Consider the following 24697-nt stretch of genomic DNA (forward strand, 5'->3'; position numbering starts at 1 on the left):
AAAATCTTAGCAAATAAACTAAAAATTAACTGCAATTGATTTGGTTTGTTTTGGATTTCCATGCTAAATTTCATTATGTCCTCTGTGTACGTTAAAACATTTTTACTGTCCAAAATTTTATTTCTTGAACTCATTTATGATATACCACAGATAAAAACAAAAGAGAAACCGTAACATAAAATTATGACACATACTAATGCAGTTATTCTAAACATGTGTACAGATCTCTGAAAAGGAGGAAAAAAGGTTATGAATAAAGCTATAGTCTATCTACGCAAGCAAATAAGTCTCAAACAAAATATGCAAGTTTTCATTTGAAAATAAATCAGAATACACTTAAAGTATTGATTCTGAAAGCAAAAGCAGTACTTCTTCACATAAAAATGTAGCATATAAGTTCACATACACACACACACACACACATACATATAGTATATATATATATATATATATATATATATATATATATACACACACACACACACACACACACACACACACACACATACATACATACATATATACATACATACAGTTCCAATGTTGTATGAGAAAACACTTGTATACTTTAAAATGAAAAAAGTCTAACTTTTTCAATTTTTTTTTAATACATGCAAACACACAGTAAATATATTTTACAAATCAGCTGCCAAACCACAAAAGCAGAAATGCTGACAATAGTTTCCATTTCACACCACCAGGTGACAGTACATTAAATTTAATTCAGAAAATCCCTCAGAAGCAAAGTCAGTAACACACTCTGCATTGACACGGACACATATAAACAGATACTAAATGCTAAGGAATTACACATAACACAAATATGAAGGCAAATTTACATAAGAAACTATTTTTTAAAAAACTAGTTGGTTTTGATGAGAAGTGCATTGAGTGCCCATTTTCTTCTACCAGTTATAAACATAAGTAAACTACTATGAATCATCAAAAAGATAAAAGCTATATTTAAAATACGCCACTATTTTCAGACTTAATCCCCACTCTTCAAAAAACGCTATTATTAAACTATGTTAGTCTACCTAACGTTCTAGCTTTTATGTTTTTCACAAAATGGCTTGAATTCAAATTGCAGAAAAGCTACATGACTAGCATCTAAAGAAGCTTAGTAGGAAAAGAAAATGTTTATAAGGACATACGCTTCACACCTTTAAGGATGGCTCAAATGGAACAATCTGGCTAATCAGTAATTATAGATTCTGCTATCATTAATGTGCCGTTTTGCACTTCATAGTGTATAAATATTTCCCAATTTATTGTAAAAGAAAAACGATAATTAATAACTTGTGTACTGCTGTGCCATACATTTATCAGCCTGAGTCTTGCTTTAACTGCTGCATCTGAACATAAACTTTTTCATTTAGTGATATGCATGATAGTAGACACAGGTCTTTATGTACATCTCAGGTAAGGAAATAAATGTATAAAATAATATAAAAACTGATAGCATTTCATTGCAGTTAAAAGAATTCCAGATCTGTTAAGATTACAACTTTCTCCAAAAAATGCATAGGCTTCAATCTAGCCATTTGTACAGAGGTACAGTATACAAAAACATACATAATTGTAAGCATTTATATATGTGTACTATAAATTACATATACATAAATATACACAAAGAGCTTTTTTGTTAAATTCAAATTTGCATGTATTCATTTTTTTATTTAAATATTAAAATACTTAATATATTTTGTGCATTACGATACAGAAGGGACAGTAAAGCATGTTATTAAGTGGTGGAAAAAGCTTTTGTTTTATTTGCTTCCTTTAATTGTTAATTTATAAAGCAGAGGTGCTCACTAATCTTAAAGCTTTTTTATTTTTGCAACAATGAAAAGTTTAATCTATTATTTTTACATTATCCAAAATGCATGATTAAAACACAAAATTTAAATGGAATCTGTTTCAGGAGGAAGCTTTAATATATAAAATTATCAATGTTAAAAGGAAGGCTAATATTTTACCCCACCCACCCCCTCAAAAAAATGCAACAATCTGAGAATTAAAACTTAATACTGTGTTTTGACCGCTTAACACACAGCATAAACAATCTCAGCAAGATGCCTGGCAACAAATCAAGACCCGCACAATGCGGCATCAAAGCAAGAACAATACTTGCTGGATGATAAACAAAAATCCGATTGTAAAGCTTGCTTAGAATGGGGGATGTGTATATTAAAGGGGTCCTGGCAAAGCCAGCTTCTGTAAAAGCCCCATTTTACATCTGTGACAAAAATTGTGGATTTTCGACTACGATCCGACGAAAAAGACAAGGCTCATATTCAGGAATGAGGGCACCCTTTGACATTCTTAATGTTTTATCAATTGACGTTGCTTGTTATGTTTCCAAAATACACACACAAAAAAAGAAACATACATTAACTTTAATAAAATAATTTGATCTAGACCACAAAGCCACAAGACTCTACATCGACATTCTAGACTTGTCTTTAATACAGAAACATCGGGCCACTGATCATATGCAGTTCCTACAGTCAATCGTGCATACTGTCTCATTTATTAAATGCAATAGGTAAATGTACAATAATGGTGCCTATGGTGTACCACAAACCATATCAATTTAGCTTTACTTCTTAACCATCATCATGAAGAAAAAAAATAGTATTAAAACCACCTGTTATTTATTTAATAATTTGGACCAGACCACTTCATTCACACAACAGCAAATTTAGATCATGCAAGTGTGGTCTAACTAAATTAGCTTTCCTCTGCTTGCGCAAAAAAAAAAAAAAATTGATAGAAGATACTCTGCATATCATCATCAAGCAAAACATCCCAAAGACCTAACTAATAAACCTTTACTCCTATGAATATAAATCAAATATTGTAAATATTAGAACTATATTTCAACATGTGTGTTGCATATCAAAATATAGCATCTAAAACTGTTTATTCAAAAATTTCATCCTTAGAACTACTTTTATTCCCCCTTTCCAACACTTGAAACATGAAACAACACCCTTGCATGTAATTCAGAGTTATAAAGGATTGTGTTCTACAGTGATTTTTGCCTCTAATAAAAGTATAAAATACAGGGGTGATCACTAGGCTTTACATCTAAATAAAGAGTTCTAAATATCCGAGTGGAACTCTGTATAACTATTACATTTAATTTAACAGTTTCTTACCACTGCTTTGACCTGAATGTCCAAATTATATTTGCTCCTTTTTTAGTTATTTTGCTAGCATTCCAGATGAGGTACAAGCCTTATTAACTTGTGTTGGCCTATTTGCTCTATCACAAGTTTAAACCACATGAGGTTTATACATAAAACGGAATAGTGCTATATATCTTTTCTGTACACAGTATAAAGTGAACAGGAACTTTTTTATTCTGGAGTTTTTAAAGTAGCAAGGCCCAAAAACTGATCAGGAAAGCATTTAGATATTTGCTTACAGGATTACAACTACTTTTGCACTAACAGAAACCAGAATGTTTTATTATACAAAAAAAGGCCCCGAATTGACTATTCACTCTGCAATAATTTTAAAATCCTATTGATAATGTAATTTTAAAAATGGATTTTTGTTGGTAACTTTTGTCACCACATAGTACACCTGACTTACCTGGAGAAAACATAAAGAACACTGCTAAGAGAGGGACAGAGATAAAACTGAAGCATCACCCGACAAACTGCAATAAATTAGCATTCTTTATGCACTAATTTTCGTATGATGCATGTGAATATACATCATTTTTGTGACTCGTATAAGCATTATTAGTGAAGAAACTAAAAATGAAATATTCCTAGACAGGATGTAAGGAGAAGGGGGAGAGATGGAGGGGCAAGGAGGTGGGGTATATAAATAAATAACAACAAAAGCAACAACAAAAAAAATCCTTTACAGATTTTTTCTTTACCATCTACAAACAGTTACGGCTTATTTTAAACTGGCATCCTATGAATGACAGCAAACACACTTACTATTAACAGTAAAAACTAAGTACAATGACACCTATAAGGAGAAGAGTTATCTTACCGCTTTGCCATTATAGTAGTACATCAAAGAGCTGCCACCCATGCCAGGGATTGTGTATGCACAATACATGGTGCTTTTATTCTTTTTTTTTCCCTCTTCAGCAGCACTATAACAACTTTTATTTCAAACTCGCTGTCCCCTTTTTTCACAACAATTCCTTCAGTTGCATTTTCCCATATGGCCAGGCCAAGGATGGTGAATATGCAAAGTAGGGAGAAACCATTTCTGACGTTGAGCTGGGGGGTGGGAAAGGGAGGTGGGCTTGGACTATCCCTTTTCTTCCTCCCTCTACCTCTCTCTCTCTCTCTCTCATGCTCTTTCTCCCCTCTCTCTCTCGCTGGCAGTTAACTTTCCATAGCAAATCTGGAAGCCATCCCAGTACTGAGTTAGGTCGGCTTTCTTAAAAGAAGGGAAGAAAGATTCAACTTTTCCATGGTTCTATAAGATTCTGAATTGACATGGACTATTTAATTTTCATCTTCACACACTGAATCAAAGTTATTTTCTAAATCAAACATTTTCTCCTCTAAGCTCATTTTTTTTTCTTTTCCTTCCCCCTCCCCAAGAACTATTCCAAAGTAAAATATATGACAAACAAATCCTCCTAAAATTTCCCAGTCTTGTTCTGCCTTGGGGGTAGAGTGCTGGAATAGGGTCCATTATTGAGTAGAATACAAATGCAGTTAATTGACTCCCTCTTTTTTTGTTTTAATTTGATTAAAAAGCGAGTGGCAGGAAGGGAATCGTATGATGCACATCTAATAACTCTACCATCTGTCTCTGGTGCTGGCTAGCTCCCAGCATTGTATGCAGCTGCCTGAGAACTTGACTCGCAGCGAGGAAAAAAAAAAAAAAGTCTGACCTCGTTGCGGAGGAAAGACTACATTTTCTATTTTGTGGTCAACAAACCATCCTAAAACATTTACCAAAAAAAGATTATAGGTTTAATAATAACTCATATATTGGAAGATCACTTTTCATCCTCCACATGTGCTATATTAGCTTTATTTTTTCCATTTTTTTTTTAATTCAGCACAATTGTGTATAGACAGTATCTGTTGCATTATATTACTACCAGCAGTTAGAGAAGGGGAATTCAAGAAATAAGATTCTGGTCATGGCTTCAACTAAAGTAACAAGCATTACATTCATCAGTCTCATTTCCCACATTTATAGTATACAGGTGAAGCATGAGCATTTAAATGTTACAATTTTTAAAATTCAGAAACACATACAAAAATTGATCATAAATACAGCAGTTTTCATTCAGAAACAATTATACTTAATTAACAGGTTAAAAACACAGATAGATCTTGACTGTTAAACTTCCTGTATTAAAACAAAAAAAAACACTTTTTTTTTTTTTTATACAAATACCATGCTTCAAAATTAGCACACTTCTGCTTAATACATGCTTATGTAACAAAAATAATTTCAATTTATAGTATATTGCAGAGCACAAAATAAAATGCAAGAAAAAATACCAATAAAATCAATTAGTGTTCACTTGTGTGTGTGGAGAGGGGAGAGGTGTCGCAGGGGAATTTCAATATTAATCAAATAGCAATTTGACGAAACTAACTATAAGTTCTGTAGCATTCTTTATTCTGCAAACACCTTTAATTAATAATTTAAACAAATTTAAAGTAAATAGGCCAGACATTAGGAAGCTAGTTTCCATTACAGAGGCTAGTCCACAGTAATTACTTATTAATTTGTGATTGTAAAATCTCTTTATATAAATTAGCGAATAAAAACACTCTGCCTATGTAAGCATGAGTATATATTTAGCTGTATATCTATAGACATGCTAAGAAAAGTATTACATTAAACATATATAAAATATACTCAGAGAGATATATTAGATATATACACGTCTTTGTGTATATATTCTGAATACAAATATGGAGAGACAGGCATGTATTTATGCAAAAGCACCTAAATACGAACACAATATTTCTTTCTCATTATTTAAGGAGAATTTACAAATGTCTATCCATCTCTCTTTTAACAAAAATGTAAAAATATAAATGTTTATAAAACTTGTTAACAACACTAGTCAACCAACATGAATTTTCCATAGTGTTAAAAAAAAATCCTTTGTCATTTATCCCTGTACATTTATATATATAAATAACAATAAACTATGGTAGAACTAAATAGAAATCTCTACAAAAGTCTGTTAGTAGGTAAAGCGTTTTTGTCCAAAGACGAGAATCGAAGAATAAAAAAAAAAAATGTGCAAATTGGGACACTGCAGCTTTCTTTTTTCTTTATACTAGATTTAACAAGTAAAGTGTTTGCGCCTGCCAAATTCTGAGCATCACAGAAAAAAGAGGGAACCTCTGGGAATTGATCCCAAATGAAACTAAATCATTTGCATATGCCGAAGCAAATGCCATTCGAGCGTACCACCATTCCTAGAAAAGAAAAAAAAAAACTTTAATAATTCAAGACACCTATTTTCTTATAACTCACTATGGCTTTTGGTACATAGACATTGATATTAACAGAAGAGACAAGGCTAGAGTTAGTATGTCTATGTTGCTTGAGGCAGGGGGTGGAGTGCAGTTATTTTTTGCTCACTTAATTGGGGCTTATATTTTTTAAGTTTCTTTCATAGGTGGAAAAAGTGAGAGAAGGAAAGGAGCAGTTTTATCCTCTTCTCCCCCGATTCACTCCATGTTTATTCTGAGTGCCCCAAGAGATTAGAGTAAACAGTACTTGAATTATAATCACACATTTCATTCCGATTTCATGCTTTGAGGATTTTTTACTCATTAGAACAGTGAGTTGTCAATCTGACAGGATTCACATTTGTACCCCTTCAACCTCCCCCAGAGTTCAACATACAGGACACAAAAACAAACATTACTACCACTAGTGCCAGTCTGCAGCAAAAGTGAAGGGCAACATATACTCTAAATTACTAAAACCAGACGGCAGTTAAAAAACCTTCAGCTGTGCCTCCATTAATTCGCAAAAGCACTACAAACAAAGAGGAAAGCTTGTCTAAATACTTTTATTTTCCATCTACAAGCAGCAAAACATGGTACAGTAAATTTTAAAAAAAGGCCAAACATTTATTTTCAAATACAGCAAAAAAAAAAAAATCTCATTCTGAATGAACGAATCAGTTAAATAATTTAAATACTAAGTAAATAATAAAATCTCAAAAGAATAAACAGGAAGCAGATAGAATGGCAAAACCGATTTGTGCCAGATGGGGGGGATGATATCCCACTGTACCACTAGATCAGGGCATAAGCTCTTCAACCAATCACAGCCTAGACAAACACTAATTAGCCCTTGTGCAATACACCCTTAATATGCTGGGTCTTAAAGTCCAAAACAGTAAAAAAAATAAATAAATAATAAAATAATAAAGTGCATATTTCTTTGTCTTTTTCCTACCTGCATTTTCAAATATAGTGTCTTCTATGTTGTATAAACTCATAAAGAAATTCACATATTACATACAGTAAATCAATCAACACAAAAATAAACCAAAATCTAAAAGCTAGGGGCATTATGTGCAGTCTATTCCATAGGCTCACAACACACATTTAAAAACACATTCATATACATACTGTAACAGTTGCAGACTGCCCTCAAAAATGGGAAGGGAGAAAAAAAAAGAGTTTCTTTTTTCTGTGCCAGCCCTGACATTAACAAAGTAGTACATCACTGAGACTGCATCACGGCTTTAAAGTAGTTAATAAATTCTGGGCTTGCCAACTGACAACTACACATTTCTCAAAGACTAACATATCTGCCGACCACTAATAAAGGAGCAACACCTTGCTGAAAAGCGAATGTTCAGCTGTTTTTACATGGCAAAGCACCTGTAAAATATCAATCTCGAGAAAGAGCTAATGTCCCCATCCCCTTCCCAAATCAGAGCATATAGCTTGAATAAGATTAATCAGAAAACTTTAATGGGGAGGGTTACAAGAAAACGATTTTTAGAAAAATAACAATAACACATTTTGAAAAAATGTATATATATTTGAAATATTAAAGTATATAATTTTGTATAAATTTTTTTTTACTAAAAATATAGTATTTTTAGTAATTTTTTTCAAGGAAAAAACAATGACATGCAACAAAAAATAAATTTGATTCAAATGTAATAAATATAAAAATTAAAAGTATTTCAGCTGCCCAAAAACTCCCAACCGCAATCCTAAACCCCCCCTCCCCCCGAATAAGCCACCTGCCCCAATACCCTGAAATATGTTTAAACTGAATTACATTTCCTTCTGCTTTGGTTACTGCTTAGTTTTATATCTGAGACAAAATGAAAATATTGATGACAAAGGCTTGGAAAACAAATAATACCTCCATTTGATATAGCTTGTTGATTTTTGAATAAATATTTAAATGAAAATACATTGCTCCTTTCCAGTGTATTTCTGAGCCAGTCTATTGGACAACAAGGGCATAACTGTATTATTCTGTGGTGTATATGCATACAAACACACTATATATATCTGAGGCTATTTGGATAAACTGAAATAAAATCTATTAATTGGACAACAAACAATTTATATTATTGCCTTAAATCCATTAGAGAACCTATGACAAATATGAAAATAATTACTTTTATAAAGGTGTTAAAAACAGAATAAGTAAATGCCTATTTCTAAATCATAAATGAAACACAGAACTGGGAACAATGATAATATTGCTGAAACAAGTATACCATGAATAAAAACAAACAACACAATAAGTCATCTATATATATGTGCATGACCTGTCAATGTGCATATAGGTATATATACAGCTAAGCAACAGAGTGCTGGGTTTATTGCATTAGATAATAAATATAATGTACCAAACATATATTAAGCACTTGGATGTAAAATGTATACAAACTTTAATTTTACACTCTGAACAGCTAAAATCATTCAGTGCCGCAAGTGTTAATTTGCTTATGCTGGGTAATTAAGAGATGCATTAATGATTATGAATAGGGAATGATTCTGTGCATGGAAAAATGTACTGTAAGGAAAGCTGCACCTTTCTCTCTAAGTATTTACTAGTAATTGTTCTACAATTTTAGCTAATTCTGCTATTTCAAATCTAACATTATTTGCTCAGATATTTCCAAGGGTACATCAAATTGTAATCTTCAAATGACATCCATCAACCCAGGCTGGAGATTTTGACAAACATTAAACACAGTAAGGAGGCAATTATGTATGCATGATTTAATCTGCAACTAATTAATATGCAAATTTATTCATATGTTAGTTACTAAATTAAAAATGCAAAGCAGCCCTTATGGTGATTCTCTGATTTTTGCACAAACAGAACATTTGAAATTTGCAAAAAAGAAAAAAAAAAGGAAAAAAAAAATAAAAGTTTTAAAGCTTTAACTCTACTTTTACAAACCTGTTGCACACAGCAGGTATTAAATTATTTCCCCCAATTAATATGCTTTCAAAACATGCCTACTGTGCTTTAAAACACAGCAATCTATAACAGAGTCACAAAGAGAACTGCAGGATCACAGCATTTTTCTAAATATCCCACTTTCTCTACTTATTTATTTATTTTTTTAAGAAAGCACATTACACTGTTGGTCAATCATATTCTAAAACAGGACTGGATTAGTTTTATGTTATTAGGATCAGTACCCACCCCAATAAACAATAGGCTACACAGGATTCAAGTCTGTTTGTTATCGGTAAAGAAGTCTCAACCTGCAACTGAATTTTGAGATCTTTTCGTCACATTGGTATTCATTTTATCTTGTTATTTATAGAAAGATACAAACTATAAAATAAAGTGCCTTATATATAAGATCATCTAAAAATATTTAGGTTAGCATTCTTACAGTTTAACAAAGTTCACTTAAGATCTGAGAGGGAATTTACTGATTTTAAATATTTTACTTTAAACTGTCCAAAAGCTGACCTGTTTTAAGTTGACAATATGGCAAAAAAATGTTAGCAGTTCATCTGAAAAGGAAGCTGCTATACCAAAAACTGCTCACCCTTGAATCATCCTTATTTTAATATTCTTCATATGACATTAGTAAACCCGAATTTAATTAACAAACATCTTTGTTTACGAATAAGTACCAAGAAAGAGATGGATATTAAACACAACTGAAAGATAGCATTTTAAAGATACACATAACTGCAATTGGTAAAAAGAAACTCCACAACACTTTACAGCATGTCTGACAGAAGAAAGATAAAAGATGAAGCACTGTTTGGTATGACAAAAAAAAAAAAAAAATGCATAATTTCATACAACTGCTGCATGCTTGATTAACAATAAACAAACAAATAAAGTTTGATGCCATTTTTATAATTTATACTTTTGAATAATACCATGCCAAATTAACATACAGGAAAAAATAAACATTCTAGGACTTGGCTTTTTAAAATTGATTTGGTTTGGTTTTAGAAATGGGGCAAAGTTATCAAGTCAAGGGCAATTAGGTTAAAATATCTTATTAAATAAGTATTACATCAAGGAAAGTTTCTGAAGAGAGTCAGCTCTATTTACAGAATAATCACTGAATCTAGCTAGTGTCATTTAGCATTATGCTATACCATGCAGGTTTTTACTGCTCATATTTTTTTTAATGCTGCAGTGGAAGCCATTGTCGCAACAGTTCATTTCAGTTACAAGTAACTGTAGACTTAGCAGTATATCTGAGAACACACTATAGTAACCGGATGATAAAACCGCTGAAAAATAGGTTTAATCACTTGCAACAACAGTAATTGTAACAATGAAAGAAAATGGACCAACACTTCATTCTGAAAAGTGGCAAAGAGATCAAAACATTCATTGGGGTGTTATTACTTCTTCTTTAACACTGATGGTGTGCTTTCAGACTTACAGGCCAAACTGCATATACCTGTTTGTGCATGTTACTTCAGCACATCCAAACTAACCAACTACAGATTTTTGGTTTTATATGTCACTTGATGAAAACAAAAATTAAGATGCAAAACTGAATGTAACAATTTTGGCAAAACCTACAGGCGATGTTCAACCTTTTAAATATGTATGCACATTATACACTTTTCTAGCACCAGTATTAACATCACAAACTGAAAAATTCAACCTTAACACTCTTAAAATACATCCCAGTTTCCTATCCACACCAGTTCAAATATAGGAAGCAATGAAATATCAGTGTTCGACTTCCACTGTAAGTTTAACATCTGGTCATGGCGAAATAGTAAAGCTGTGTTTGAAAAATCTGCTCACTTCCCCTTCTTTACGTCAATAGAAAAAAAAATGTTTTGTTCAGCCACTTAAGATTGGGACAGAAAACTAACAAGATTGACCTAAAAGAAGCTGGTCGTTTTTATTTGAATTGTTCTAAGGATTCATTTTGGGACAACAATCATAATATTTGAAACTCTGCTGCTTGCACTTGGAGGGATATTAGCATCTTGGATGTAAAGCAAAGGTTATTAAAACTCCATGATACAGACAAATATTTTGAATACTGACACAACCTCATGTAAATATTACAAAGAGCTTATAAGGCAAACAGACAATAACTGAAAGATATGTATATGTCCTGACAAAATGCTCACAAAAATTATTTTTCCATTTTTTTTAATAACAAAAGTCACACATCCACTGCTATTGATAAGATGAAGTCATATTTAACAGATACAAAAACTACATATGATAAAAAAAAATCAAACTTTATTTTACATTAAGTACCTAAATGCATACACAAAATGAATATTACACCATTAAAAAGTCCAAAAAAACATTAGGAGATTTTTCTTGAAGGAACATCTCAATAATGCTCAGGTTTTGTAATGTGAACTATGTTTAAATATAGTTATTATTAGATCACATGGATGTATAAAATTGCTTTAGCATCCTTAAGAAATGAAGGACAATAATCAGAACATATTTAATAAAAATGGTTGTTTTTAACCTTTCTCCTAACCACTATTGTGAAACTATAAGAAATGTCAAACATGCATTAAAAGCCTAGGTTTCTTTTAAACAATGATATATTAAAAAAAATCAAATCATTGAACAGAGGTTCAAATTCATTTTGGTTTATGGATTACACATATACAGTCGAAGTGTTTGTTAAGCCTTTTTCCCCTTTTGGTGAGACTGCCATCAGATGTTCAAATGGAAAGCTCTCTATTCCAATAGCAGAAATTATGCTCATATTCAGAGATGCAACTTGTCAAAAACTTAACACACCAGTGCAGTTAGGGCACCAAGTGAGGGGATTAGCACTGAAGAGAAAAGTGCAAAGGAGAAAATTAATAGCCAAAGGGAAGAGAAGACCAAAAAGAAAGAAGCCCCTTAGTTGGTTGAGCGTGTAAGAAATTTATTTACGAGTCCTTATAAGTAGGTGTGGGTGTTAAAGAGGACACAGTAAAAACAAAACTAAAATATTGGTTTAGTGATCTCAAAAGGCCCAAAAAAGAAATCATGGAATCTTAGTGGTACCTGCTAAATTGAGCCCACTCTAAAACAGGAGCCCCACAGGTGTTAGTGCCGTTTGGTATTCTTGTCTTGTCTATTGCAGAAAAAAGAAAACAATAAATAAACTTGCTTCGATTAATAACTCTTTTTTAAACTAATTCTTGATCATAGGTTTATATATATATAAAAGCAAGCCTAAGTCAAGTCATCTAGGAATTTGCATGGAATATAGTGTAGCCTGTATACATGCAGTTTCTAACAAAGAACCCAAGAGGTCATTGTGGCTCCAGTTTCCCTTCATTTAAGTACTTTTGCTGCTTCTGAAAAAACTTAAATATTTTTAACATTTATCTTGGAAAGTTTGCATTGAGACGGACAGAACACACATTTATTAAATGTTAATATTATGTTTAAACACTGAGATTATTTCCACAGAGGGCATATTCCAAGCACTAAACACAAATATGGACATACACACACAGTTTTAATAAGGTTATGAAACTATTCTCCACAGACTATAAAAACTTATTAATTCTAAAATGCCAACCTTAAATCAAGAAGCTTACACTTGACAAAATTTATTTAGTACCAGATAATACCATTTTACATTTTCTATTGGCAATAAACAAACTTTATGAAATGCATTTCATTTCTCTTTGTATATATATTGTATTAAATATATACCGTATATGTATTAAATATATATATATATATATATATACACACACACACACACACACAGAGCTAGTAGCATTAGTAGTAGTAAGAACAAAACTCCTTAAACCCAATGGCTGCAATAAACTGAAGTGCAATCTAAGAGCACAATGTACACAGCAAAGCCCCTCTTTTAAAGCAGCCAATGCAAATTACCAGAACATATATTTCCATTGTTTGGATCCTCAATACTTTGCTTTAGTAACCCAAAGCAGTTAGCAAAGCGTCAGAAACTGTTTTATCGAGCACAATGTTGGACAGAGGTGGGAGGAGGCTCAAAAGCACAGGAATGAATAACAACTTGTCTTGTTAACTCCACAAGAGGGCATTTGCAGTCACAGCAGGGTCCATGGGAATTAGGAGCAAGAGTTAACTTTCTTGATCATGGCTAAGTAGTTTTTAGCTAAACAAATCGTGTGCAGACAAGAAAAGTTACATTTTCATTTCCTGGAATTTCTCATGCTTTCACACAATGTGGCCTAGTGACTAAGGAGTTGGACTTGACACTACAAGCTCTAGGTTCAAACTACTGTTTAACTGTCTTCCTGCCTGCTTGTAATCTAACACTATAAATATCCATTTTTCAAAAGGAACGAAGACAACATCATGGTGACTCCATTACGGACTGCTGCAGTTATCTTGTCTTTGTCTTTATCCCGCTGTAATACTCATTGTGGCTGCTTGTTAATGTCAACGTTTCCATTGTGAATGTAATGCTTTGTTGTATATTATTGTCTAGCACATGTGAAACAACCTATGATTTAGCGCTTGGATGGTTGTCTCATGCGTTCACGCACTTTAAATTAAGGTGTCTCAGTAAACATATATTTGTTCCACTTTAAGTGTAAACTACACACCAAAAAAAAAAAAAGTTTTTTTATCCAGGGCCCCAATTTACACAAGAAAACCGTGAAGTTCAACATCAAGCTACCAAGTCAGACAGAGCAAGATGGACAAAATTAAAGGATGCCTCAAGCCTGAATACCTTAAACCTCAGAGCTGCCACTAAATCTAACTGAAACATCTCACATTGCCCAAAAATATATAATAAGAGAACAAGATCTATTTATTATTAGCTAATGGACACAGTTTTGATGACACATTTTTATGCAGGCATCTACCATGTAACCTTGTTTTGCCCAATGATGCAAAGAAAACATTTGAAACAAAGTTAAGATTTCCATTGAACTGCTAAACAATAAATACTTATTAATTCTGTAAGGCACTAAAGTTCAGTTAAAATCAGCTAGTTAGAATTTCTAATAATTTACAGGTCATACTAGTTGAAAACAATACTAGTTTACTAAACAGCACCATGTAATAATACACAAAGCAAAGGACAACTGAGATGAATATGATGAAGTCACATATTTCAAGTTTTATGTTTATCTAAGAGATAACATATTGTCATATTGTGAATTTCCCCTTGGGATTAATAAAGTATCTATCTATCTATCTATCTCTGAGCTGCTATTCGCCAGAATTAATGTTTTCACAGTTTAGTAAAGTAACTCAGTTAATGTGAACTACAAGAGGTCACATGTGGTTGGTGAAATGGTGCAATTCAAGAATTTTCTTTAGATAATTAGTACAATGACCAATGGATATATATGATACTGTAAGGCTATATATTTGTTAAAACAACAAAATAAATCTTTTAGTTATTTAGTGTTATTGCTTCAGTTTGAATGAGCATTATTCACTACTAACTGAAAAATGAAATCATAAACATACTTTAGATAATTCAGAAGGCTAGAGAGTTTTTTCTAGGTATTATATACTGAGTAATGCTGACAAGTCAATCTAAAAGACATCAGAACTAAAATGCTGAAGGCTTTTCTTTATGTATTATTGCTTTGACTTAAAATTGCTGCTTTAATACATTAAGAATTTATGTAGTCCCACAACATTTTAATCTCCTCATCTCTTTAATACACTTCTGCTTGTCAAGAAGGTATTCACATTTTAAATAAATTTGTAATTTTTGACTGAATTACTTTTATAATACAATGAACAAAGCAATTGGTTAATGGGAAAACAATCAGAGCATCTGAAGTTCATTCTTCATTATAGTTCTGGTGATTTAAACACGCAAGTGTATTTAATAAAGAGTAGATTACTTAATTTATGATGTATATTTAACAGTAATTGCAAACGCAACCATTTCAACTTATAAATAGAGATATCAGAATGTATTATAAAGATAACTGATGTTTGCTTCAGTTACATAAAAATAACATCACATATTTAATGTCTGATATTAATAAATAAGATTTTTTATTTGTAGTATTCAAAAACAGATTCTTTATATGCGTATTAATGTGAAAGCCACAGCATGATCAATTCTGTTTTTAATGTAGGAAATCTGGTGTTCTACCACAGATGGGCTGAAGGTGGCACAAGAGCTCACAAAAATGGAGCTCAAGTTAGATGTGATTTAAAGAAACTACTTACCTACTGTGCATGTGTGCGACTGGTACTGATCTCAGTGCAAACTAATTAATGTTGGGTACATAAACTAAACTTGAACTTCAATTTTGCAATCAATAACATTAGAGGAAGAACAATTTGTCCTTGAACAATACAAGCATATTGTTTTTAATTTCTTTTTAACAAATAAGCATGCAGAAAAAACAGCTTTCACCAAAACAAAGCAACACAAAATTAAGCGTTCATTCATACAAATTAATATATTAAGCAGTTTTTAAAAACTGTTTCAGCAAAAATAAAAAAAATACAAATAAATAACAACTGCTTATTTATTTGCTTATTTATTCTACATATCTACAACCAACATATATGTGAAGCTACAGTAAAATACTGCTCATATTTTTAGCAAATCAATAAATTTTAAAAAGACAGTTTGTTGGTAAAAAGTAAAGTACATGAAACTATGATTGTACCTCATCACTGCAGTCTGGAGATCACTGAGAATGATTCTCCACCTTAAATACTATACACTTGGACAATGTTTCAAATTGCACATCCATATATACTTCAACATGTGAGTCTATTCAACTCTGCAATGTTTCATGAGAATACAAAATCTCCAAAGCCTCTTGCTGTCCAACAAATTACTAACCGATAAATATGGTTTGTTTTTAGCAGTATATTACAGACAAAAAAAAAAAAAAAAAATAGCTGACATACTTTAGAAATACATTTACCATTGAAACTGCACTCTGCCTAATGGGAACTAATTTCCTTTTGATTACCACATTATTTCAAGGTTTCCCTGAAGTGACAGGATAATTGTAGTTTAAGTAAATTAACTTCGTAAACAGTTCTGTTTACAATAGAATGGTTTTGTGAGATTAGAGATTATTTAAAGAAAAAAAAAGATAATGAAATCATATTCATTAAAAAAATGTTACTGTTGGATTAAAAGTTATATTTTCCAAAAAGAAAGGCTACATTACTTCTGACTGAAAATGCAGTCTCTCTCTCTCTCTCTACACACACACATATATGTCCACATACATAAAGTATCAAATACAGCAATAAATGCAATATATAACAACTATGTCACGTTAACCGTCTCATTGTCTACAATGCCAGAAATACAGTCAATCCTACCATAACATTTTCAAAGTTAACACCAATAATGAACAGATTTCATATTTTGCTTTTAAAAGTAAAAATTGTTTTGATTACCGATATATCATTTAAACAAAAGGGTCCTGCTTAGGTTTTTATGTCATAAAAAACATTCACATCGATTCCAGAACAAATGTGTAAAAATACAAAATAATTGTTAATATAATGATATATAGAATACACGGATAATTACACAGAAATGGATATTCTCCGTGTTTGTAGAAAAACATCAATGTTCTTGCAATCAAAATGTTAAATATGCCAGATACAAATGCATAATATTACATTAACTGGCACATATTTAACAAAATTAAATGTGTCAAAAGCAAACTGTTCTCATTATAATTTCATGTCAATTACCTTACAAATATTTTACATACATCTAAATTTTACAAATATTTTACTATTTTAGGATACATTATTTCCATCATTTTAAAAATATAATATATAATATCAGGCATACCATCAACACCATTTTTTATGCATCACTTGTGTAATTTAATTTTCCTTTAGTCAGGTAAAAACAACTATTGATGTAGAAAACATAAATGTGTAATTTGTCAAAAAATATTTTAAAGTGTAATGCTATACACTCCAAAAGCAACTGTGCAAAAATAAAAAAGATACATTTAGGCAATTTAAATAAACTACAGATGTAAAAATAAAAAAATCTACAATAAAGAGAAAGCATATAAAACACATGGTTATCATTATATTAAATACTGCTTGATGTTTAAATGTAAAGTTTGCTATTGGAAAAAACACAGAAATACATAACAAAATATTACAAGCTAGAACTTAACCGCATTTAATACAGTACAGCTCAATAAAAATATCAATATAAATGTATTATTTTTACTGCACTATATTTTAACAATTTACAAAAAAATATAGATTTACTATGTTGGTTAGAAACAACCGACACACACAATACTACAGAACAGTTTAAACGTACTAGCAGGTACAAAACAACAATGCGCGTTTGAACTCTTAAGCTATGAAATAATAGTTTTTTTTCCTAACATCTTTTATAAGATAACTAAACTGATAATTTTATACAGCCACATTTTGGACTTTTGATAGAGAAGCAAATGTTTTGTATTCAGAATGTCTTTTTAAATCCAACAAACCATTATCTGCTGAATTGGTCAAACCAAAAGATAAAGCTGAGATGCAACTAAATACTTTAAAAAGACAATAATAAAATGAACACTACAACTCCACTTTAAAAATAATCACAATTTAAAACTTCCAAAGATAACTGTAACAGAAATCTGAACTGATATTTTACTGTTATCCCTAGACTTTTATTTAAGTGCTGCACTCATAAACATAAAAACAAAGACGGGGAATAAAAAAGTCAGCATCTTGTTCAATTGCAAAAGAAAAAACAAAAAACCAAAAAAAAAAAACACCTTCAAAAGTAAGGTCCATCTTGAACTAAAAATGAAGGTGACCTAGTCCTTGTTTTAGTTTCTTTAATATATTTTTGTATAATTTCTGCAGCAGAGGAAAAAAAAGTCATGACAATGCAACCATATAAAAATGCTGATAAACCAATATAAACTGCAAGCTTTTTATTTTTCTTGTTTGTTCCTAACCATTACAAACAATGCAGTCAAAATAAATTTCCTAAAATCCTTACACCTATAGAGCCTGACTTCTTATAAAGGAAATAAGAACACAGTAAAAAGATAAGAAATTCTAACAATTGAACCAGTTAAGCAGGTGGACAGGTTACTGTAATAAGAGTGTAAACGCAATAGCTTCTATTTCTGTCTATTCTGCTTTACTTTAAAATTATTGTACTTCGGCACTTATTTCCAGTTCCCTTACCCATCAAAATTCCAGCCACATATAACAGGCCAGGTTAACAAAAGTGCATGAGAACTTACTGAGGATGGCAACCCAGGAGGCACTTTCCGAACCTTTTTTGTCTGAACCTCTAGAAAAAGAAAAAAGACGACAAAAAAAAAAAAAAAAATTGAATAATTCAATAGTTAAAGCAACACAATCACGATCTGATGCAACTGCAAAAAGAAAAAAAAAAAAAGAAGTAAAAATGTAGTCTTTATAAATAGAGGCTGCTCTCCCTCAGTATAATTGATCATCATCATAGATAACAAAGTAAAGTATAAAATGAATTTATGTGGTATTCTGTTAATGGAGATACATGCTTTCATTATTAAATGCTTGTGTTACTCCTGTCAATATAACACAAAGATGAGTAACAACAAATTAATATGATGAATATCGAGAATAAACAATAATGACATAATCTGTAAAATCATAGGAGTTTTTTTTTTTCAAAACTGTATCGTTAAATTGGTGGTCAATGATTTCAACTATTCACTGCACTAAGGCAGGAAAACAACAAAAACATAGCAACAATTTAAAAATTCAAAGACTACTGCATAAAACAATATAGTAATTACATATAATTCTAGAAAAGATGAATTTGCACAGGTATGTTATTTTCCTTTTTGTAATCCATGTCAGAATTGTCCATGTGTCTTGGAAATATTGTGCTAGAATTTAAAACATAAGCAATACTAAGCCCTTGGTATAATTATGCATAGTTGATATTTTAAGTATTTCACTTCAATTATGAAATTTCAACCAAAAACCACACATGTAATTATTCTAATGAAACAATTCACAGATATTCTCTATTTCAACTTATTGTTAAAGTAATATTTATGACGAAGTTGCATATAGTACTAATTATGTTAAGAATGAGAAATAAATGTACTGAATAAATTGTGTTTTTAAACTCACAGTATGAAAAGTAGAAAACCACAGATAGTAACCCTGACAAATTTCTCCAACATTAATACTGATAACAAGGAACAAAGCAGGCTTTAGTATGGTAACTTACCCATGGAATCGCTGTGCAGTGATCGCCTTCGGGGGTTATTGCTTGAATACTGGTAATACTGGGAACCTGGTTTTGTAGGTGAAAGAGCGCCTGGACTGCCCAAACCCATCTCGCCTCCCAGGAGACTTGGCTGAAAAAGTTGGGGAAATGAGAGAATGTGGAGAAAAGTCAAACTGTATTAAATATTTTAAATACAATTAAAAAATAACAAAAAAAGAATACATAAAACTAGAAATAGCAATATGGCTTTAGGACTAAAAAAGTATATTTCTGATTATATGTCTGAAGATGTTTATACAGATTCACTGTATTTATGGGAAGATTTAGGACATATTTAAGGATTATTTAAATGTAAAAACATTTTACTAATTATTAACTTAATGTTTACCAAGAAATACAAACTGACAGTGTACATTATGTTAAATGTTTAGAACTTTCAACAAGAGTGACATACATCTTTTTTTAATAATAGAAGTTTTGCAATAATCAGACAAAAATGTGGCCCTTTTTCCTTTAAAGCATTTCTCACACAGCAACTCCATCTATCTGTCGTGAAACAGTGACATTAAAGAGAATTTTATTGCAAAAATTATAATAGATGTTATTAAATGCCTGTCCTTGGACCCCTGCAAGCATTCTGTTCTCTGTGAGGTCTATCTTTAAATCGACCACTGTCTCATTAATTTAATGACAGATTTTCTATCTATCTATCGTGTGTGTACATTATAAGTATATAATTTATATATTTCATATATAGTACATATTTATTTATCTATTGATATACAAATGAACATACACATGACTGGCAGAAAGTTAAGTAAACAGATACCCTGTTCAGCCAAAATGTTGTGTTTCTAACTTTTTTGCTTTTCATCTGGGAATTAATGTTCCCCACTTTTGCTCGTTTTGCAGATGAACTTTGATTTAACTCCCATATCATATCGAGATACACACACACATATACACACTTGAGAATAACATTGTGAGACCTATATATGGATGGTATCCTAATGCAAACGTTTTAACAAATGTAATTCAACTAAAAGGACCAATCTTTAGCTACCTATAAATCTTACACAAAATACCCCAAAGCTATATTCTACAGAACTAGTCTATTACTATAACAAATAGGTAATAAATAGTATAATTTACTATAGTGCCTAGTAGCACTTCCCTTCCACTAAAAGTACACTTACCCAGAGCGAGCATATCTCCTGATTAAACTTTGCACGGAAAACATTGTACCCTTAATTAACCTAAATTATTTAGCAACAAAAGTACATGCAGGCTCGTTAATTTATATAAAGTACAGCACTTTACACAACAAAACCAAGAGCCAGAGCCAAAAAAATTAAAAGAACAGAAAGTAAAATTCCAACTTTATCGATACTTCAAGTTAACTTCCAGCAACTGAACTAATTACTGTAGTTGATAAAGTACAGAAAGTGTTTTCCCTAATCTAAATTCTAATCACTGTGCTGCTCACAACAGACTTAGTAATGCTTCAGTAGCACACCATTCACATGCAAAATACCCTAAATAGGCCAATTACAACTCAGCTCCTGTTCTTCAGTTAACCCGCTGAGAACTGAAGAATTTCACAAGCCCTTCGTAAGATAAAACAAAGGGTCCTTGTATTTAAAAAAAGAAAAAAGTCAGCTATAAGAAGGGGGTTGTAGTGGGCTAGGGGGAATGGGACAGCTAAAACAAAGTACCATATCTTCTATACTGCATATAATTAAAAAGCTAGAAACACTCTGAGCTACATTCTCATGCACTTTCCTACTCAATTTCCTAGCTGACTAGTCGTCCCCAGCTGGCAGCCACTAGAAATATTAACAAAGATAAATGGCAAACACCTGAAAGGGAAGAACACCCCATGAAGGATTAAGACTCAAATGTTGATATTAATAACAGCGGTATGCCTACTTGGGCACAAAATGATGATTAGAAAACTAGGAGACATTAAGGTAATGGTGATAATCTGAGAAAAAAGATACCCAAAAAGTCACTGTGGTACTAATACATCTGAGAGTTAACTTGAAAAGAGGACCTTCTTAACAATCTTGTTAACCCCTATGCATCCTTTAACACTGATGCAATAAATAGCCATTAAGCCAGAAATACCAGTAATTAGCTGTTGAATAACATCTCAGAAAGAGCCACTAGAAACTATTGTAGTGGGGCTGGCTTCTCTCCGGGGCCTGAGGAAAGTTGTGCAGGCAGCCTGCTGCCTAGATTAAGGCAGTCACTTTCACAAGTTGTTGCCAGGTGACCACAGCATTCATACAGCCAAGAGAAAAAAAATGGCTATGTGAGTCTTTTGCGTTATCACAATCTTCAATACACAATGTGCAATTTCATTCTAATGAAAAATAAGAGGTTGCGAGTGTTTTTTTTTTCATTAAAATTTTCCATTTAAAAGTAATTAAAACAAAACCACTGCATTTTATACAGTTAATTTTGGGCACTCAAAAGACTAACTAAAACAAAATCCCAAAAAAAAAAAAAAAAAACACTCCTTCTGGATTTTTTCATATGGTACAGTACATTTAAAATCACTCAGTCCCTTTATGCACTACATGAGGAAGGAAATACAGCAGCTTAACTTCAAAGAAAAGTCTGGCTGCCACTGCAGCAAAGAAGATGAGCATTCTTCAGATATCTGGAAATTACACAACACACGACGGGAAAGAAGCAGATAAGAACAAAACTTCCTAAACTAGTGGACAGAAAACTGTTGACAGTCACATGAAAATTTGAATATTTAAAAATAAATCTACAGTATATAAGAGACAACGATTTGGAAAATCCTGTTCAACATGTGAAAGAGCAAAATGGCCAACTTCTTCATGGTACTGAAAATGCCTGCACAAAAGTCTGATGGATTCTATGATAGTTGACTATTAATAAACTAAAATTATATAAAGCAAACACTAATGAAGAAGTCACTTAGCTTGTAATGAACAAGCTGTTAATAAAGGATACTGCATAGCTAATAACATTACTACTGGGTAAAAACATGACTACAAAGTGAAACTGTAAATGAATATGAAGAACCTTAAATCTTTTTTAGACTACTGACATACAAGTGTATTTTATTCTATGTCATCTGTTAATATTATTCCTCAGTTAACATTTTGTGTAAAGCAGTGACTAGAGGAGGGGACTTTAAACTAGAAAACTGGGGGTTTAATGCCTGCCAATAATGCAATATGTGACAGTAAGTAGCATAGTTAACCTGCCTTTGGTCAAATTAGGAGAATTAAAAAATATCAGAATAAAATGTAACTTGTTTCAGGTAAAGGTATCTGTCAAATATGTGATAAAATTAATGGCAATTGTTTCTGCCAGATTACAATATCTCATTTTTTCAGAACCTCAACTTGTGTGAAACATTTTCATTCATTCATTCACAGAGTTTGGTTTAAAACTGCTAATTGTAATGTGGGAATTCAGAATATACTTGGTAGCATCAAGCGGAAGGCTTCAATTAACTCTGAGGAGGACATCAGACAGAACACTGATGTACACACACCATAATGGAATGCAAAACTTCCATCCATAGGCACGGACTCCCAATGACTCTGAACTACATAATCATGGTACAAACTACAACATTTAGGTGTGTGTACCCACAATTTGTTTTCAATGGCCTGCAAACATTGTTAACGTTTATAACTCAAAACTTATATTTGAACACTGTAAGTAAGGAAACACCTCAATCTGGTATACAACTTGATGTATAACATATATTCAACTGTTAGCCTGTCCGCTGGCACTCCCTATTATACTTTATATGGTTGTAAGTTACTAAAGAATATTTCTGTAGCAATGGGCTCAATGCAGGCAAAAACCCTGGTCAGAATGCCAGCCAATCTCAGAGATAACTTCCATATGCACCCACATTTACTTATGCCATGCCAGTTGATCTAAAATGTAGGTTTTTACTATGGAGGAAGTAAAATGGTAACAAAAAAGAAAAATAAAAAAGAATTTAGTAACAGAATTTATGCACTAATTGTCTGGGACTTGTCTGTGATTTTTGATATACCAAATCTAATATTAATAAAAATTACAACTTATTATAAATTCATAAACATTTTCATCAGTGAATTTACAAAATGAAAATATTCTAAATAAATAAGAAATGTACTTAGTTGGAACTAAAAACCACTAAAGGTGAAACCTGAACCAAACATGGCTTCCAAGACTGTTTCCAATTTCTGTAGTTTAATACATTCAGAAAAAAAATTTGTAAATAGCACATCCCTTTCTAAAAACAACTTCTGCAAATTAGATTTCACAAAATCCACTAATCACAGCTATCACTGACTTACACTGGATGTAACATGGACGAATGTTCACATTTGGTTTACATGATTCTGACTTCTCATAGAGAAGAAAAAAAAAAAGAAACAGACCTCTTTCTTTTCATCATCCCTTCAGAGTATAAAAGAAAACACACAAACACGTTTTTTCTGCTGAATTCTTCACTCAAGATCAGTGGGGCTCACTCGGACAATGGTACTCTGTACAGTTCCCATTGAGACTAGTCGGCCAAAGTAACTTGGGTGATTAAGACTCTGAACAGCAGCAGCAATGTTATTCAGCACACAAAGGGGGTAGCATTAGACACACATGCAAATGTACAGCAACACTTAGTACTAGCTGCCTCTTGTTATAATGAACAAAAACAGGAATATCTGTGAAGCTTGATATTTTAAGAAATTCAAAGATAACATCTTAGCAGAGGCACAAAAAACTGTATGTGTCCAAATGAAATGACAAACTACTAAAGGTTTTGTGTAAATGAAAGCCACTGGGTGTGGTGGAGGTTATGGCGAGGTGTTAGTGTTACTGTGGGGTGAAACTACCTTAATCAATTTTACTTTATTTGTACACACTGCACTGCACTGTATAGGCTGCATTACATTTATTTATTTATTTCTACAAAATGGAATCATCTGTCGGATTCTCTTCCCTAAAGGACATTTTCTTTTATTAGACAACTGTCATTATGAAAAAGCAAATAAAAACATTAATAATTGCTCA

At 31.9% G+C, this 24697-nt stretch overlaps 1 protein-coding gene across 16 annotated transcripts in view; it reads right to left on the reverse strand.

Annotated features, from left to right (window-relative positions):
• LOC120527245 (transcription factor 4) overlaps positions 1 to 24697 on the reverse strand; it is a 303004-nt gene that overhangs the window by 89273 nt on the left and 189034 nt on the right. For 14 of the 16 annotated variants that reach the window (XM_039750445.1, XM_039750437.1, XM_039750441.1 and 11 more), the window contains 2 exons: positions 19643 to 19772; positions 18660 to 18709 (listed from right to left, as the gene is read on the reverse strand). In XM_039750445.1, the coding sequence (XP_039606379.1) occupies positions 18660 to 18709; positions 19643 to 19772 (180 nt within the window). Of the gene's footprint in view, positions 1 to 4017; positions 4282 to 18659; positions 18710 to 19642; positions 19773 to 24697 lie in introns of those variants that run through there. The other 2 variants (XM_039750451.1, XM_039750452.1) reach the window with 2 other exon arrangements.

This window comes from Polypterus senegalus, chromosome 4 (assembly GCF_016835505.1).
Source record: "Polypterus senegalus isolate Bchr_013 chromosome 4, ASM1683550v1, whole genome shotgun sequence".
Classification (NCBI taxonomy): Eukaryota; Metazoa; Chordata; class Cladistia; order Polypteriformes; family Polypteridae; genus Polypterus; species Polypterus senegalus.